Consider the following 19,679-nt stretch of genomic DNA (forward strand, 5'->3'; position numbering starts at 1 on the left):
TGCACCCCAATAAACTTATCTGGGGTCAGAGAACAGAACAGCCATAATATTAAACATAGAGGTTAGGCAGTGGTAGCACACGCCTTTGATCCTAGCATTCAGGAGGCAGAGATCAACTTGGATCTCTGTGAGTTCAATGTCACACCAGAAACAGCCAAGCATGGTGACTCACGCCTTTAATCCCAGGAAGTGATAGCAGAAAGGTATACAAGGCGTGAAGAGCAGGAACTAGGTTGGTTAAGCTTTCAGGCTTTTGAGTAGCAGTTCAGCTGAGATCCATTTGGATAAGGACTCAGAAGCTTCCAGTCTGAGGAAACAGGATCAGCTGAGGAATTGGGGAGGTGAGGAAGCAGTGGCTTGTTCTGCTTCTCTGATCTTCCAGCATTCACCCTAATACCCGGCTCCGGGTTTGATTTTATTAATAAGTCCTCTTAACAATTCGTGCTACATGTGGTAATATATTCTGGTTATATATCATATATAGGACAGGATAATTCAACATGGTACACAAAAATGATGAATGTTAATATATTTCAGTACTGCATATGAAATAATACTGGTTTTCATTTTACATTTAATAAATTGAGCAGCATTCATTAACTGCAATTACTGTTACATGTACCTGACAGCTGAAAGTGCTGAGGTGGAATTAATGATTTCATAATAATGACCATAGTCCCATGGGGCTACAAACTAAATCTAGACGCTCTTGTGGGTTGCCTGCACTTTACAAAATTACAAGAGAACTGAACATTGGCTCTTCAATAATGGAAACTATAAAGTGACTACAGGCTTTTAAGGACACTAAAGTAGACATTATGCTATTAAATATACATGATGCTTAATAGTAAATGTGTCTGTAGCACCTAAGATCATGCATTGGAAAGAGACACTACTTTTGAATATACACTGACCATGTGACTTTGAATAGCTTTTTCTGGCCTAATCTTTACCCAGAATTCAAAGCTGGCAACTTAACAAATAAAACGTGTATTTGCCATTTTGTTCCTATGAATTTAGCACTCAAGTGACCCAGTGAGGTTTCTGAATGTATGGGCATTGAAGTTTACAGGGCTGAAATAGCACTTCCGTTGGCTAACGCCTCCTGCAGCGTGGGTCGTTTATTTTTATGGAGCTTTCAAGTCTTTGTGTGCATGTGAAATGACACTGTGGCATTGCTCTAGGATGGCATGTCATCTGCCTACAGGACATTTGTTAAAGGTCAAACACAAATTGCTCACATATGGAGAGAATTAGCAGTATTACACTCTTAAGGGGGAAATTACATGTAATTCGTATCAGAACAATTTTAACAAACAGAAAACCCAGTCGATGCCTCACAATTTAAAAATGTTTTGGTATTCTGTAGAATAATGACCACCAGGACTGGCCTGTCTGCAAACACCAGTTTGGAATCTGGATTTGATTGTCACCTTTGCTTTTTCAATGGTTTCTTTCTGAGACAAAGGCCTTGAAATCACACAGCAGCTTGGTACAAATGAGTCAAATGAAGAAACAGCTTTGCCATGGAGAAAATCTGCTGCTGGGATGACTTCCTTTATGGGTTCTAATTTCTAGTCAATAGTCAATAGTCCATTCTAGGTTGTATTGGCAACTAAAACCTTAACACACAAAGGCCATTAAAAAATGGAAAGGTAGTTAGTTTGCAGGCCCTATTGCCATGAGCTGCAATTGAGGTAAGTTCAGGGGTGACCTCTAGCAATCACAGCAGCGTGGGAATATAGGGTAAGAACTCATCCAGAGTGACTAATTTTCAGGAAAGCATTAGGCACCACACAAAGCCTTGAGATGGGAAATTTTCAAAGAAACACCACCATAAGTTTGAAGAAGTTTTATTTTGAAACAGCCAAGCTTCCCCTCCCTGAATGTCGGCCTTCCTGCTCACCTCACCATAGAACACCCTGTCTTCTTTTCGGCACACTCAGGTCTAACCCTCCCCTCAGGCCCTCCTCCATCCATCTCCTCCCTCCCACTCCCCTCCTGGGATCTCTCTCTGTTAATCTCTTAACTATTCTCCAGCTTTCCCCCCCTCTTTCCCCTTACCTGCTTGAAGATACTGAATGCAACAGACCACCTAACAATGAACTCTAGTTCTTTACTTACAAGCAAGACTCTTGTGCACTGTGCTACCTAACTCCCAACTGTCCAGAAAATAGCAATCCACAACTCAACCTTTAAGGACTAGTGTCCTATTGAAATGACAGCAGGGTGCATCTGTAACCCCAGAACTCCAATAAGGGAGAGAAGAAGATTACCATCTGACTACAAGGCAGATTAGAACATGTTATCACAAGAAAATTCCAGAATGTCTTTATCCAGGGAAGGAACATGTGGTAGGCTTTGTGAAAGGAAATTAAGACTTCCTCCAGACTGTGATGGAGACCAGGAGAATTTCAAAAGATGGAAGGTTAGAGGAATTTACAAGGAATAAGAGGTCACACAAAGATTGAAGGGTGCATGGTAGCTATCTTGTAAAGAAGTGCACTCAGACCAGTCATTTGCAGCTTTCCTCTAAGTGAAAAGCATTAAGTGAAGGGACTCTAAGAAGCTGTGTCATATGGGACATTGCAGGAACAAGGTCTACATGGTTAGGCAAAAGGAGGCTAATGCAATGCACAGATTCAAGTCCTGGGTGCCTGGAAGACTAAGTTCTGAACCCCCTCATCTCAGGCACCTTAAATACATTACCACTTTTACAAAGCAGCAGCATTTCCTTGATGTAATGATCATGCTGGTGCCATGGCACAGGGTTTTCTAGGATTCACTGCATGCTTGCTGACCAGTTCACTGCTTAATGTCTAAGCCAAGTGCTTGTGGTCACAGCTGAAAAGTCTGCGCTCCTGGAGCAAAACGCACGATCCTGTGCACAGGAGTCAGACACCAGCAGAAAGAGTTTGAGAAATAACACACTGAGTTTGAGTCTGCACCCTAGGTTAAGTTGATTGGCCATAGGCAGCTGAAAGCTGAGCCAGAACATCAAGGGAAGAGATTTAGGCTTGGCAGATATCCAAAATAAGATCTCACTTCTCCCTCCTGCCTTATAAAATATGCATCAGCCAGCAAGTATAATCAGCACTAAATAGCCAATAACCGGCTCTAGGAACCTGGCCAGAAACCACCTCCCCAAACCTAGGGCTCCATCAGTTATACGCTGACCTTTTTCTTTCTCTTTTTCTTCATTCAAACAGTTTCCTATATTATCTAACCCTTTCTGTTGTCAGACACCAGAGGAAATGTAAAGTCTCTCGAAAAATAGGCTAGCGTCCCAGAGCATGTTGTCAACCACCGTCATTGTTAATTGGGTGACTTAGGAAAGCACATAGTAGGAGGTCAGAATCCAACAGATTGTGGGTTCAGAAATGAAGCAATAAATGACAAAATTTCATTTTCACTAAAAATAAAATCAATGAATTAATTTTTTAAGTCTGAGAATTAGTGTTTGGAAGTAAATTTTTTAAATGTCAACAAACAGACATTTATAACTTAACAGTCTTGAAGAATGAGCACTTGCCTTCTTGAGAACATCATTTGACCTGTCTTTCTGGGTGCTATAAAACATAGATAAGAAAACTCAACATCAAACAGTTGTTTGGTTTTCTTCCCTAGTCTCTCTGATGCTCTGGGGCTTTCATGAATGCTGAAAGTGCTCTCCCAAGCCAGAGGTGCAGGCCACTCTGCCGGTGTGGCAGAGGTGCAGGCCACTCTGCCGGTGTGGCAGAGGTGCAGGCCACTCTGCCGGTGTGGCAGAGGTGCAGGCCACTCCGGTGTGGCATCTCAGCTCTTTTAAAGTCTTTCTTCTGAGGGACCATGGATGTAGTTTAAGGGAAGGGATGGTGCTCTTTTTTTCTTTCTTTTCTCTCTTTCTGTCCCCCCCTGCCTCTCTCCCTCTCCCTCTTCCTCTCCCCTTTCCCCTCCCCCTCCTCCCTATCCTTTTCAAGCATAGGTTTGAAGACAAACCACTTCAGTAATTTCTAACTGTTAACAGTTATGTCAGTTTGGCAAGGACCTAACACCTTCAGCCTGTTTCCGGAAAAGTAAAATAGGCCATGATTGTGTTCTCATGAAGACAGTGTAGATAAAATAGCCAACCCAGAGCTGAAGAGGTAGCTCAAAGGTTAAGAGCACTGCCTACTCTGCACCACTGAAGACCTGAGTTTGATTCCCAACACCCACGTGGCAGATAACAGTTGTCTATAACCACAGTTCTCAGGGGTCCAGCGCCCTCTTCTGACGTCCTTGGGCAACAGACACCCATGGTGCACAGATATACAGGCAAAACACCAAGACACATAGAAACATATATTTTTTTTAATTTTTGAAAAAAAGAAAGATAGTTGAGCCAAGCAGGGTGTGATAAAGGCACACCTGTAATCCCAACACTTGGGAGCTAGAGGCAGGAGGATTGGGAGTTTGAGACCAGCCTCAGCTATACCAGAATTGGAAGACAGCCTGGGCTATGTGAGATCCTGTTAATAATAATGATAATGATAATGATAATGATAATAATAATAATAATAATAATAATAATAATAATAATAAGTAAGCAAATAAATAAAAAATCTACCTATTAAAGAAACTTCCTCTCAAACTCTAATTTTTACAGTATGTGTTTGCTAAAGCAGATCTGGTGTTCTGGAACAAGTCTCTAATCGCAGTACTCTAGAGCTGAGGCTGGAGAAGCTGGAGTTCCAGTTTTACCTACACAATTATACCCTGTCTCACAGCACCACGGGCTGGGGATACAGCTCAGTCACTGTAGAGCTCTTGCTCAGTAGACCCAAGGCCCTGAGTTTAATTCTTAGCACTGTAAAAAGGAAAAAGAAAGAAGAAAGGAAGGAAGGAAGGAAGGAAGGAAGGAAGAAAGAAAGAAAGAAAGAAAGAAAGAAAGAAAGAAAGAAGAAAGAAAGAGAGTGGGAATGAAGTGATACTTTTACAATTACTTCTCATCACTATAATATACCTGTGGTTATTTTTTCCCAAGTTTCCAAACTACCATCATTGAATGACAGTTTTCTTTCAAAATCCACATTTTCCATGGCATCATCTGTTCCCAGCTTCTGCCTCCATTGCTGATCTCTCTTTGTGCCCTGCAGAGGGCTGGAGGCTGCACCAGGACTTTTTCTGTTTCTCAACAGTGATGTTGCTTAGCCATGTCCATTCTTTGTCCATCTACTTTTGGATTTGTGAGTTCATTCATAAATGAGCACACACTTCCAGAGAAGGAGCTGAGACCTAGTATGCTGAAAATCTCAAGTCTGCAGTAGCTTTCAGTTTCAGCTCAACTGTGCTACACATATTTTTTCTTTTAAATGCAGGCTCTTAATTGAAACCTGTGGTTCTCCATCTACTAGCAACCCATTTCTCTACCTACCAAGGCAAGAAACCAGTATAACCAGTATGGGGAGACCCAGGCTTCCCTTTGCACTTGAGTTAATAACCAAAAGATGATGTTTCCAACAAATGATGGTGGTGGATCATCCAACTACCAAACACACCACATAATCAGTCTGATCTTGCTTAGTAGATACCGGGAAATCATTTTGTAAGTTTATACAAGATAAATCATTTTGAAACCAAAGAAAAAATAATGTATATTTGTTAATTAATAATACAAGTATATTCTATTTAGTTCACTTTACTTTGATACTATAGATTTAAAATTGTTTCAAACATAGCTAAAGTGCTTACTTGCATCTCTGTCTATAAGCAGAAGTGAAAGACACTTAAGGACCCACTCATTTAATGAAGTAGAGATTACAATTTAAGATAAAGCATTTCCTAATCCTTATGATGGGGCTAAATCAGTCTGAGATTAGATTCATCTAAGGACATTATTAGGAAATAATGACAAGTGTTGGGTTGTTTTGTTTTGTTTTGTTTTTATAAAAATGATTGGGAACAGATACTAGACATTTCATTTGCAAAAGGCACTGACTCTTTAGTTAGACCTACTGATGACCAGTGGGTGATAAAGCAAGAGAAAGCTATCTCTTTTGTTTAAAATTTGGGGTCAGATTCATACTTGTTCTTCACCTAGGCATGGTAATCATTCAAGGAGCACCCAAAGGCGAATGACCTTTATTTGGCCTGTTTCATCCTCCTTCAAGACTAAAGGCACAGAGGGAAGAAGAGCAGGATATGGGAGGGGCCTATCAGCTGTCAGATTTCCAAGGCCCTGCCCCAGACCAGCCAAGCTAAACCGCAGCTCACATACAGCTCTTAGTCATGGATGTCTTATTACTTCAGAAGCAAATGGAGGAGAGCTGGGTGTGCTGTTTTTATACTTCTTTGAACTATTTGCGTTTCCTAATCTTGTTCATATGGGATCTTTTCCCCTAAAAACAGCATCTCATGGGATTTAAGTAAAGAGACTAGATCCCATTTTCTTCTTTTTGTTTCTATGTCCTTAAATAACATATATTTATAATAACTAAGTTATTTATTATACAATAAGTGGTAACTAATAAATATATACTGGAAAAAATAAGCATATGGGCTATCAAGATGGCTGAGTGTGCAAAGGCCCACTCTGACAACCTGAGTTTAATTCCTGGGACATACAGGGTGAAGGGAGAGAACTGACTCCTGCAAGTTGTCTGATTCCTATGTGTGTGCTGTAGCACGCACACAGCCATATACATATGCACACACACATACACACCATAAGTAAATAAATGCAATTTAAATTTTTTAAAGCATTGATATGCTTTCCTCTAGAGCAAGGTAAGGTAACCTATAGAAATGAGTCAGTTCATAGGGATATATAAGGTTGTCTATTGTATCCTTTTAATTACAAATATTGCAAACAATCTGAACTAGCTAAATTTTGGCAACTCGTGTTTTTTGCACATTCAGAAATTGCAGAATTTCAAAGAGATTTTGTTTATATGGAGAATATTAATACTTAAAACAGAAAATTTAAAATAGTAACATTTAAGAATAATAAAACCACTGCATGTTATCACAAATAATGTATGTTACAAAAACTATTTTTACATGATAAAAAAAAATTGTAGGCAGAGTGGTGTTGCATTGTATTTTTACAGGTGTTGTATGACTCTTCCTGAGAAGACTGAACAAGTATGTATTCAAGCCCAAATAGAGAACTAACAGACACACACACACACACACACACACACACACACACACACACACACACACACACAAGAAAAAACAGACAAACAAAAAACCCTTCATCAAAATCCAGCTGGTGATCCCGAGTGTATTGTTGTTGGCTACATGTGAGGGGTTACTTCCAAACAGCTGTATCACCATGACAACTCAGGGTAGAGTTGCTGGCATTCCCTAGCTCTGCCCCTTCCCCCTCTGCGGTTCCACTGCTCTCCCCAGCATTTACTTACTGCTGTACCTTCGGCAAGGGCTCAGGAACCTTATGAACTCCTGTCCCCTGTACCCCTCACTCCCTCCCACAGGGGATGTTTTAATCCTGAGCAACCAACTCCACAGCTGCAACCCCACCATGTCTGCCTCAAAAATCCAGCTCAGCTCATCCTGGTCTTCTGCTGCTGCTATGTGCTTCACTGGTTGACATACAAATGTCAGCTTTTCATCAAGTGGGAAAAGGGAGGTTATTTTAATAACCTTTTAAGATAACTTTGGTGTTTTTGTTTTTCTTTTTTAAGATTAATTTGTGTGTGTGTGTGTGTGTGTGTGTGTGTGTGTGCTGACTCCTAATGATCTATCATGTTACCCATAGATAAATCAGTGCATCTCTCAATACCCACCAGAGAAGCTTTTTTTTTCCTGCCGTAGATGGCAGTTATTACAGAGACCCACAGCTGGTCAAGGTGCCGAGAATGAGAGACTTTGGAGAGCTCAGCTGTTAACGGGACATCTGTATCATATCTCCTCCACCCGAGGCTCAGGGGTCTCCATCGAAGAAAGGGTGGAAAGAGTGTCTGAGGCAAAGGAGTAAAGGAACAGTGCTCTCAGGACACAGAGAGCAGTCGCACATGTGAACTCACGACAGTTGGCATAGCGTGTACAAGGCCTGCGAAAGCTCAAACCAAACAAAATGCCAGCATGTAGGCAGGAATTCCTACCCTTAACTAAGGAAGTTTGGGCAATGAATAGTTTCAAAGATGTGACCCCTTGTGGGTTGACTACACACTAATAGAAGGTCACACATCCAAGAATATATGGGGTATATGGGCAACAAAACTGTACTTGATGGATATATATATATATATATATATATATATATATATATATATATATACACACATATATATGTATATATATGTGTGTGTATTATATTTTGTTATTAAATTGTATACATGTATGCAATGTACTTTGATCACATTCACCCTCTACCACTTCCTGCTTGAACTCTTCCTAGACTCTGCACCTCCCCTCATGTGCTCCCTTCTAACTTCACATCCTTGTTTCTATCTCTTTTTAAGTAACCCATTGAATCTAAGAAGCTGTCCATAGCACATGGGTGTGAGGCCTCCATGACCTCCATGGTCAACCTTTCAGAGGCCACATTCATAAAGAAAACTGACTGTCCCTGCCCTAGCACCCCACAACTGTCAACAGCTCCTCAGCTAGGGACGGAGCCTCACAAGCCCCTTCCCCCATCCATGCTGGAATGCTGGCTGGCTGGCTCGGTTTTGTACAAGGTTCTGTGAATGCTATGCTTCTGTCATGTCCAGAAAACATTGTTTTGCTCACAAAGCACAACCTTTAGCATTTATAATCTTCCACAGTATTTCTGGGCCTTGAAGAGGGGGAGGATAATGATGTAGACAGCTGAGCACTCTGCATACTTACTCTCTGCATTTTGACCAGCTGTAAGCATCTGAAGCAACCATCACCCAGTGTAGAAAGATGCTCCTCTGGTGAGTACTAAGAGCTGCCCTGCTCTATGGGTACATAGATACATACTTAAAAGGTTGCTTGACACTATGTCTTTTAGCAAAGTAGTAGTAGTTGATTCACCCCAACTGTGAGCTCCCTTGCCACCAGTTCTTGGCCAGATAGAAGAAATGGGAGAGAGAGAGAGAGAGAGAGAGAGAGAGAGAGAGAGAGAGAGAGAGAGAACACTGAGTACATTTGAAAAAGATATATGAAAACCTACTATTTTATAAGCTTCATGAATACTTGTATGTGTGTATATATGTATGGATTTTAAATATATATTAAATTGGATTTACTCTATACAGGTGATAATGCTCCTCTCAGAAGCCTTAGGTTCCAAATAAAAAGCCCAGTGTCAAATGTGGGCAACTCCTTTTGAGCTGTTGGTTGGGGGTTCACAGAGACCCCCAAAAGCAATACAGGTGATTGGCATTGATTTTAGCTGCTGTGGGGATTTGAATGAGATGTCTCCCATGGTCTTGGGTATTTGAACACCTGGTCCCCAGTTGCTGCTGCCATTTGGAAGGTATGGCCTTGCTAGAGGAAGTGTGCTACCCGGAATTGGCTTTGAGGTTTCAGAAGCCTGACCTCATTCCCAGTTCACTCTCAGCTTTCAGTTTGTGGCCCGAGATGTGAGCTCAGAGCTGTTCCTGCCCCCCATGACTGCCATCTACTGCCTCGATTTGTGCTACAGTACTCTTCTCTCTGGAAACATAAGCCCAAGTAAATGCTGTCTTCATGTTGCCTTCGCCATGGGTTTTTGTCACGACAATAGGAAAGTAACTAATACAGTTGCCCACCAAAACTGGATAATAAGGGTCTATTGCTCAAGACAGCACACACTTTGGTCATAGCTTTCCCAGTACCAGAAAGTGCTATGCAGGATGCTGGGTGTGTAGGGGGAGCAGACTATTAATCAATAGTCTTAGCCAGCTAAGACTTCTGTGGGCTATAATAATGACTGACTGGCAAGCTGTGTAATGGAGGTAACTAACAGCTTTCTGATTGGATTTAAGGTCCACTTCACAGGAAGAAACATATGCCTGGTACAGTAACTCAATCTGACATATTTCAGGAAGGCTTTAGCCTGCTTATAAAGCCTCTAGCCAAGGCATCTTTTCCTGAAGAACTTACACCTATCTAGGTGATTGACAGGGTCATTTGGATTGACTTTCTTTTGAAAGGCTAACTGTATTCATATTCTTTAAGAAAATTTATTTTAGATCATATTATTGGGATTTGTTTTTATTTTATGTGCATACATGTCTGCCTGGATGCATGTCTGTGCCCCATATGCATGCCTGATGCCCACAGAGACCATGAGAGAGCACTGGATCCCATAGAACTGGAGATACAGATGATTGTGAGCTGCTATGTGGATGCTGGGAATTGAACCAAGACCTCTGCGAGAGCAGCCAGTTCTCTTAACCACTGATCCATCTCTCTAGCCTTAGATCATGTGCTTATGAGGCTTAGGAAGATCTCAATGAATGGCCTTCCAGAGAATTCAGAATGACATCTCCATCAAGGCTGGGGACTATGATTCAGATCCCATCATTCCTTTGATCAACAAACAGAGTTTTGGAATTTCATTTTGGTTTTACAAGCTGCTGGTTAAGGGGAGAGGCTTCATTTCCAAAGACCTCCTTCCCTGGTGATATCTAACTTGCTGCCTAATAAAACTAACTTTTAAAAAATTGCGAATGCCTAATGGTAATAATTTTGAATATTAGCAAGTTTGGCGAGACTGAGCAGTTTTACCGTGTATCCAGAAACACCATCCACTCAGCTGTGCAGATTTAGACACATTTCTATGTGAAAGATGATGATGAAGTCTCATCCGCTCCTCACAGGTTACCTGCAGCTGGTGTATGAAGGTGGTGTTTAAAGACCACACACAGCGGACACCCAACATGTAGCTGATGGCTTTCACAGACAGTATCACTAAGAGCAGCACTAACAACCCACTAGAGTCGTCAGCCAGTGTAAGAGAAGAAAACGTTTCGTGATAGCCCTACTTTCTCCTTTTATCTAGGAAGACAGCCAATGGCATAATAAATAGTCACTAGCTAGGGCTTGGTTTCTCAAGTGCTGGGACAAGAATGGAAAGTCCTTTTATCTGTCTAAGACAGGGGCAAAATAAAGGTAGCTTAGACTACAAGAAGGAGAACATTACTCAAACATACTTTTTTCTCGGTCATTCATCTCTTTCATGTGACAATCTTCATGCCCCTCTCTGTCCTGCTAACCTGCCACAGATGGCACTAAGAGCTGTGGTCCCAGAAATCTCTGGGAAGAGCTGCATGATGATCAGTCTTCTAAGATTTCATCCATGCTTATGAGAGGCATAGTTCCTGTCTAGGAGACAGCAGAGCAATCTCTCTCCCATCTTACCCATCACTGGAAGGGGAGGCTTTGGATCCCCCTTAGTAAGAACTGCCTAGATTGGGCAGGACAGATGGCTCAGCAGTCTGTTTCCCAGAACTCACATGGTGGCTCATAACCATCTGTAACTCCATTATCAGGTCCTTCATTGCTCATATGCTAAACAATGTAAGATTGCCAGGGGGCATTCCTATTATTTTTAGTGGTACATGACTTTTATTTTTATTTTGTTTTAAAGATTCGTTTGTGTGTATAGATGTTCTTCTTACATATATGTCTGTGCAATCCATGCTTGCCTGGTGACTGAGGAGGCCGGAAAAGGGCATTAAATCCCCTGGAACTGCAGTTACAGGTATTTGTAAGCTGTCATGTGAGTGCTGGGAATTGAACTAGGGTCCTCTGGAAAAACAGCCAGTGTCCTTAACTGATCCATCTCTCCAGTCCCTGGTACATTTTTTTTTTTTTTTTGCTGGAACATTCTCAAACATTGACTCTAACAATTCACACATATTATTTTACATGATGGGTGTTTTGCCTTCATATATATCTGTGCACCACATTCAGACTGAGTGCCAATGGTTACCAGAAGAGGGTATCAGATCCCCTAGAACTGGTGTTACAGTGTGACAATTGTGTGGTTGCTGGGAATTGAACCCATAATCTCAACAACAGCAAATACTCTTAGCCACTGAGAAATTTCTCTGGTCCCTATAATAATTTTTTTCTTTTTAAATTAATTTTTTTCCTGGGTTGGGTATTTAGCTCAGTGGTAGAGCACTTGCCTAGCAAGCACAAGGCCCTGGGTTTGACCTCAGCTCCAAAAAAAAAAAAAAAAATCCTTCTTTTTATTTATTCTTTGTATCTTTCATATCATGCATCTCCATCTCATTCATTTCCATGTCCTTTTATATCTACCCTCTGCCCTTGCAACTTCTCCCCAAAATAAAATAAAATAAAATTTAAGGAGAAAAAAAGAGAGAAGGAAAAAAAAATCAGTCTCATCATGGAAGCTGTAGTGTGACACAGTGAATCAGGCAGTAAACCCTCTTGTCCATATATCTTTACTTGCAAGTGTTCATTGCAAAGAGCCATTGGTCTGGTTCGAGGTCATAAGAGGGGGAGAGCTGGCCCTACCCATCATCATCTAGCACTCTGGAGAGTGACCCCTGGTTTGAGGCCTCTGCTTTTTAACTACACTATCAATGCTGGGCTCTCACTGGGACTCCTCTTGGTTATCCTGCTATTGCCCTGTGTTGTGGGATCCTGCAGCTTTGAGTCTGCAGGACTGGTCCCTTCATGTACCCCAGAAGATCACAGATGGGGTGGATGTTGAGATGGGCCAACACATAACCCTGGTTCTGGGCCTGGATAAAATCGTTGGTCAGCCTGCCAGCTCTCCCTTGTCCTCACCACCAGGGTGAGCTCTCTTGCATTGCCCTGGCAAGTTCATCCCTTGCAGTGATGAGCAAGGGACTGGGCTAGTTCTCCTGCTTTCATGTACTCCCACACCCACACCTTCAGGGCCAGCTCTTCTGTGTTGCCCAGGGGAAGCACAGGGGTTACTCTCTAGAATGCTAGCTGATGATGGGTAGGGCCAGCTCTCCCCCTCTTATGACCTCAGGGCCAGCTCTCCCACCTGCCTCAGGTAGGGAGATGATGGGTAGGGTGGGGAGGGCATCTCTCCCCCACTCATGCCACCACATGACAGATGGGTAATAGGGAGAGCTCACCTATGCTCACAACTTCAGGGCTGGATCACCCATACCTCCACCAATGAGGTTGGCTCTATTGTGCTGCCCAGGAGAGGTACAGGACCTGCTTTCCTGTGTGCAGTTGGTAGTAGGCAGGGACACCTCTCCCTTCCTTATGACCTCAGGGCCAGCTCTCCCACCTACCTCAGGAGTTGATGGGGGGGCAGTATGGAGGCCCAAAAAGATCAGGCCTAGTGAGATGTGAGCTTACTTTACCCAGCAGGGTGCCTTAGAGGGTTGCTTGACTATGTGTGTTGTTACCAGGTGATTGGAAACGGTCTGCACTTAGCTGTGCTAGGGGGAGGTCTTTTGCTCCACCCCTTGGCATTCCTATAAATAGCCCTTTAGAAGAGACAGGAGGGGCCAGTGGATAATGATCCAGGCCCTCCCGAGGCTGTCCTGTGTTTCTGTCTGTCTCCCTTCTATATTTCTATCTAAAAATCTCTCATCCCTCACTCCTCAAGAGTATCCTTGGGAAAAAGTAGGAGCCAGTCTTCCATAGGGCAGTACAACAATTTCTTAAGGGAAAAGAATCACGGTGAACTTGGAATTGGACATTTTATTGCATTTTTGCACAGCACTTGACATTTCCAAGCAATAGTTAGAATTCAGAAAGAAAAGTGGATTGACCTTGGCAAAGGGAGAAGAGAGAATTCTTTTGGCTTTAAGCCATAATGGACAGACCTTTTAGAGAAGGCTTGTCTACCCAAAAGCCATGGTTGCAGTGATAGACTCAGAGCTGGAACACCAATTAAATACATGCTGAAGCTTGCCCATTGGCGTGGGCGCTTCCTAACAGAGTGTACTGAGCTCAGTCATGGAGCAGCCTTCTATGCAGCACATAGTTTGCAGATCTCGTTTGGACACTTGTGAGTACTTCTTCAGCTGCCAAAGCCTTTCCATGGGCGCCTGTGGGTCTTGAACAAGTTCCCGTCCTGAGATAGCCATCTTGGGAAGGTTGTGCTCAAGAGTTTCCTTGGATGTCTCCTGTATGTCTGGGAGCTGGAAGTAGTTTCTTGGTTCAGCTACAAGAGAGGAGAGGCCCCATACTACCTTAAAGAAGCCTGACCAAAAAAAAAAAAAAAAAAAAGCACCAAAGACCTGCACTTCAGGAAGAGCTGGCTTGTGCACGCTCTTCATTTTACAGAGGTTGAATGACATCAGTGTCAGCTGGCTGGCAGAAGCTGCTGCCAGCCACCTCTGCTCCATGACCAGCCGCCGTTTCCAAAGACATCAGTTATCATCAGCAGTAAGCTATATAATTAGCCATAAGAGATGTAATTGATTAGCTAGCAGAAGAACAGTAACAAAATCCCTGATAGGCCTTGCAGAGCTAATCTATGGGATTTCCATTCCATATCTGACAGTAAAACATGGGCTACACTGTTTAATCTAAATATGGTTCCCGATGTCTGTACTCAAGCCCTTCTGGATTTTTAATTCAGTTGAGACTCATGTATCAACACTGGCAAGCACTAAACAAAAGCCACATGAATGAATGCCAGTTGGCCAACTAGTGATTGATCAGATAAAAAATGTGAAGGAAAACATGATGGAGACCTGTGGAAGGCTTGAGTGTTATGATTTCAGTAATGTCCAAAGGCAATGGGGCCAGTGAGAGGGCTCACTGGGTAAGATACTTGCAGCCCAGCAATAAAAGCCTGGACCCAAGTTGAATTCCCAGAATCCACATAAAGATGGAAGGAGAGAACTAGATCCTTAACATTGTCCTCTGGCTGCCACAAATGTACTGTGGCATATGTGCATGTATACAACTGTCACACATACATGCACACAGACACACACATACACTCACACAACAACAATATTAAAAAATAAAATCTAAGAAAGAGAAATTTATAAAACACTCATTCTACTGTATAGTCCAGAGCTACTCCAAAGCATTTTTCTGCTATATCTTGATGTGCTGTTTCAAAAATCAGTGACAACTCTTTCTCTTTTAAAGTTTAAAAACACTTATGTTTCTGATAAGGTCTGTATGAACCTGGATATTAAAGTGGTAAGAACAAGTTTATCACATCTCAAGGCATCATCCCCCTAAAATATGAACATTGTTAGTCCTTTACTAAAGTCCTTTGTTCAGCCAAGTCATTTTAAGCCAAGCTGAAACTTTTAGCCTTTATATGTCATTCATTCCCTACATCTTTCTTAGAAAACAAAGGCAATGAAACCCATTATTCAAGCAGAGTCATGAGGTGGGCACAGAAAGAGCAATGTTCCGTGGTCTCACTTCTAAGAGAGATCTGGGCAGCCGAGACCACAGGAGCAAAAGGAGAACGGTGACTCTCTGAGGGTCACGTAGGTGTCAGGGATGGAGAGCGGGGAGCCAAAGAGTGCAGAGTTTCAAGTGGCCAGGAGGAACAAATTCACAAGATGGACTGTGATCAACAGCAGCCTATGCATTCCTCAAGTTTCTAAGAGCATACATTTTCACTGTTCTCGCCATAAGAAAATAAGTATGTAGGTAATGTGTATGTGAATTAGTCTGATTTAGCCATCGTGAAACATCAACATGATGTGTATATATATATATATATATATATATATATATATATAATAACTCCATTTATCAATTAAAAAATAGAATAGAACTTTAAGTAAATTTTACCTCATACTTTTAATTTTTATTATTTTTAGTTATGTGTGTAGGGGTGTGTGTGTGCACGTGTGTTCTCACTTGTGCATGTGTTCATGCACATGAATGCAGATGCTCAGTGGGGCCAAGGAGTCAAACCCCCTGGAGCTGGAGTTACAGTTATACAGTTGTGAGGTGCCTGGCATGGGCCGCTGAGTCATGTCTCCAGTCCTTTACCTCATAATTCATTACAAGATTAGCAGAAAGAATTCCAGCCCATTTTCTAAGTTACTTGAATTGAAAATAGTAGTTCAGTGAAGTCCACGCATCACTGCTGTGATAGCAGATTGACGGGCACTCTGGGAATTCTGACTACACATTTCCTATTGCTCACAATTCCCCCAATGCCCCTGGCCCTGCACCCAACTTTTCAAATTTGACAGGCCCTTCAGGACCTCTGTCAAATTCCACCTTCTCCACGCTGTAAGGATCTATTGAAGCCGTCTCTTCACTTGGGGTGCAGCGTGTAATGGCAATGACTTCGGCTCTTGAAGCATATAGATCTGACTTGCTTCTTGGCCTCCCTGCTGAGTGGCTGTGTTAAGTTTTCTTATTGATAAACGATAAACGTTACTTACTTCACACGATCTTCGTTGGAAAGCTGAATGACATGTTGCCTTTGAAATTGCCTGGTACTTTGTAAGTGGTCTGTTGAGTCGGGTCCTTCCTTTCACCCTTGTTTGCCACTTACCTGAATTCTAACTTAATACACTGTGTAATCATCTGTGTGCAGATATCTATTTGGCCTCTCGATAGCCTTTACTGCTCCGCCCATGGATGCTAAGCTTGCTGAAGTCCCAGGCAATGAAATGATTGCAAGCCAAAGACTAAAGAATAGCAGTGCAGATCCCTGTGGTTGGTATGTAAAATGAATAGAAAATTTAATAAAATTTAAAAAATCAAAAGAATAGCAGTGCATTACTTCTTAAATTGTCTGATGTTCATTATTTTCTCGGGTCAAATTCAGTAATGTATTTTGACGATTAAGCCCCTACATTGATACACAAATAGATCAAAATTTCTTAGCGAAATAGCTACTAAAATAACTGGTGAGGGGGAGGGGATTAAAAGATAGGTCTGGGAGAAACGTGAGGTGCGTGTGTTCAGTTACCTCGCTGAGCTTGGTGGGCCCCTTCCAGGTGTCTCCTCCATCAAGAGCTGGCGCAGATGTAGACGACTGTTCTCACATAGTCGAGGCCACAGAGCTTCACAGTCTCCCTACTTCGCCCTTGCACAACAGCCAACAGGACAGAGAAGAGAAACAGGGCGAGAGTGGGTCCCTTCATGCTGCCTGAGAGCGAATGAGAAGCGATGCAGCCAGCAGAACCCAGTGAATGTTTGACGTTACTCGCCCTCTTGGGCCATTTATACTAATCCCCCTGACGCTTTATTGGTCAGACCTTATTTTAGCAGTATTTACGAAGTACATAGGTGCCAGTGGGGAGGGCTAGCGATGTGCTTTTATGATTATTGCTGTTTATCCAGTCATCCAAACACCTCCCTCCGTATTGTTGCATCTTCTCCGGAGTTGCTGCAGAAATGCCTAGCTTTGCGAAGCAGGAAGATTTAAGTTTCAATGCCCACTTTTCATTTTCTGACTGACATAGAGCAAGCTTTAAACTCTGAAAGTCAACAGTGGTATCTCTCCAGCATGGGGGATCCCATCTGATGAAGGCTTCCAGGGAATAAATGCAGCTTCTATGTCAAGGCAGTGGAAAATCACACAGTGATGCAGTTTTCATGCCCTGGGTTTGATTCCTGGCTTTCCTCTCTCCAGATCTAGAATTAAAAACAAATTATTGACGTATCCCCCCTTTTTTAAATTGCTGGCAATGGTACTACATCACAGAGGTGAAGAGATAACATGTGTCCCTCTTTACATATTAACAGTTGCTAATTTCTTGGCTGCCATCTTACCTCAGCATCAGAATGGACTAGGAAAGATGACTTATCTTCAGAACTCAAAATTTCTATGATTAGGATGTTTCTTGACGTCCCTAACCTGTGGGTTGGGTATGTGTACCACAGCATACATTCCTATTACCATAAAGCCAAATTTGTATTCCAAACAGCTACATAATGAAATACCTCTTTTGGTAAGCCAGCTAAAGCCCTTATCTAAGCTAAGTGTTTGCCCAGAGCCTCCTGAAAGTGAGAGTGTCTCCATTTCAGCCTTTATCCATCAGACTGGCCTGCAGCCATGTCTGTGAAGACTTTGCCAAACAAAATATTTTTGTAAAGGACTAAAAATATTCATAGTTTTGTGGCTTGGTGCCTTGAGATGTGATAAACTTGTTTTACCACTTTAATACCCAGGTTCATACAGATCTTATCAGAAATGTAAGTGTTTTTAAAAACTTTTAAAAAGAAAGAGTTGTCACTGATTTTTGAAACAGCACATCAAGATATAGCAGAAAAATGCTTTGGAGTAGCTCTGGACTATACAGAGCAGTAGAGTGAATGTTTTATAAATTCTCTTTTTGGATTTTACGTTTTAGTATTGTTGTGTGAATGTGTGTCAGTGTGTATGTCTGTATGACGGTTGTGTACAGGCACATATGGCACAGTACATATCATATGGCACAGTACATATCATATGGCAAAGTACATATTGGTAGTCTCAGAGGGCAACTTTGTAGACTCACTTCTCTCCTTCCATCTTTATGTGGATTCTGGGGATCCAACTCTGGTCCAGGCCTTTGTTGTCCGACTACAAGTACCTTACCCAGTGAACCATTTCACTGTCCCCATCTCTTTTGGACATTGTTTGAATTAATAACTTGGTTGTTGATTGAGGTGGAAGGTTCCAACCCACTGTGGGTGTTACCATCCCTTCACAGGTGGTCCTGGGCTGTAGAAGAAAGCTAGGTAAGCCTGAGCCTAGGAGTGAGCCGGAGAACAAGCCAGTGCCCCTCCATGGCTTCCTGCTTTGAGTTTCTGCCCTAACTTCCTTCAGTGCTGGACTGTGATGTCTAAATGTGAGCTGAAATCACCCCCTCTTCTCTCCAAGTTGCTTTTGCTTAGAACATTATATCACAGCAACAGAAAAACAGGCCAGAACAGCTACCTACCCAAATATAAATACACTCTGGAAACCAATAATAATAATAATAATAATAATAATAATAATAATAATAATAAACAACTGCAGTTATCTCCAGCTGCTTCACTAGATTCCAAAGATTCTCTCTCTGCCGCCATATTTTTCTGTAGTTCTTAGGGTCTCTCCAGGGGACACTCTAATTTGGGGTGTGGATGAGAGGACACCAAGATCTGATCTCTGTCTGTGGCTAAGTGGATACAAGCTCGTGATCCTGGTCACGGACAGACGAACAGAGCCGTGAGAGCAGTGTGAGTCCCCAGAGCACAGCCTCCCTCCTGGCTGCTTATTTTTTCTCATTTGTAAGTTGAGGCGTGTGGGTTGGATTGCTTAAGGACTCTTCTGAACTTGAACTTCTAAGTCTTGCTGTAATTATCTGATTATGTGACTCAGACCCTTCACCACTGAGGTGGGGGAGATTTTATGGGAGGAGAGATCATGGAATACAAGTGATATGAAGTGGGGAAATGGAATAAGAGGGGGTGTCTAAGTGGGGAGGGGTTAGAGGGTAGGGAAGAGGCGCTACCACTAAAGATGGTTGACAAAAAGCCATGGAAACCTACTATCTTTTAAGTTTCCTAAATATGGAAAAAAAAAAGTTTAATTGGAGTTACCCTACATGGAGGATAATGCTTCTCTCAGAAACCACAGGTTGCCAAAGAAAAAGCCCAGGGAGGGAGCTGGGCTACTCTGCTGGAGTTTTTAGTCAAGGGGAGTTCCGGGCTATCGCCCTTGGTTTTGGTTGCCTGCCGGAACTTGTCAATAAGACATTATTGAAGATACCGTACATTTGGGTCACGCGACTTGGACAAATCAAGCTGATATTGGTCTAGAAGCTTCGTCCCTGCTGGCTAACTTTTATAGAACTGGAAGTTGCTATGCAGGC

The 19,679-nt window shown here is 42.3% G+C and overlaps 1 protein-coding gene across 1 annotated transcript; it reads right to left on the reverse strand.

Annotated features, from left to right (window-relative positions):
- Positions 1-13,829: 13,829 nt before the first annotated feature.
- Insl5 (insulin like 5) lies at positions 13,830-16,979 on the reverse strand. The gene is given in 2 exon segments (XM_036177487.1): positions 13,830-14,062; positions 16,805-16,979. Coding segments are annotated over 2 exon segments (408 nt in total).
- Positions 16,980-19,679: the final 2,700 nt, after the last annotated feature.

The sequence above is a fragment of the Onychomys torridus genome, chromosome 2 (genome assembly GCF_903995425.1).
Source record: "Onychomys torridus chromosome 2, mOncTor1.1, whole genome shotgun sequence".
NCBI classification, from domain to species: Eukaryota; Metazoa; Chordata; class Mammalia; order Rodentia; family Cricetidae; genus Onychomys; species Onychomys torridus.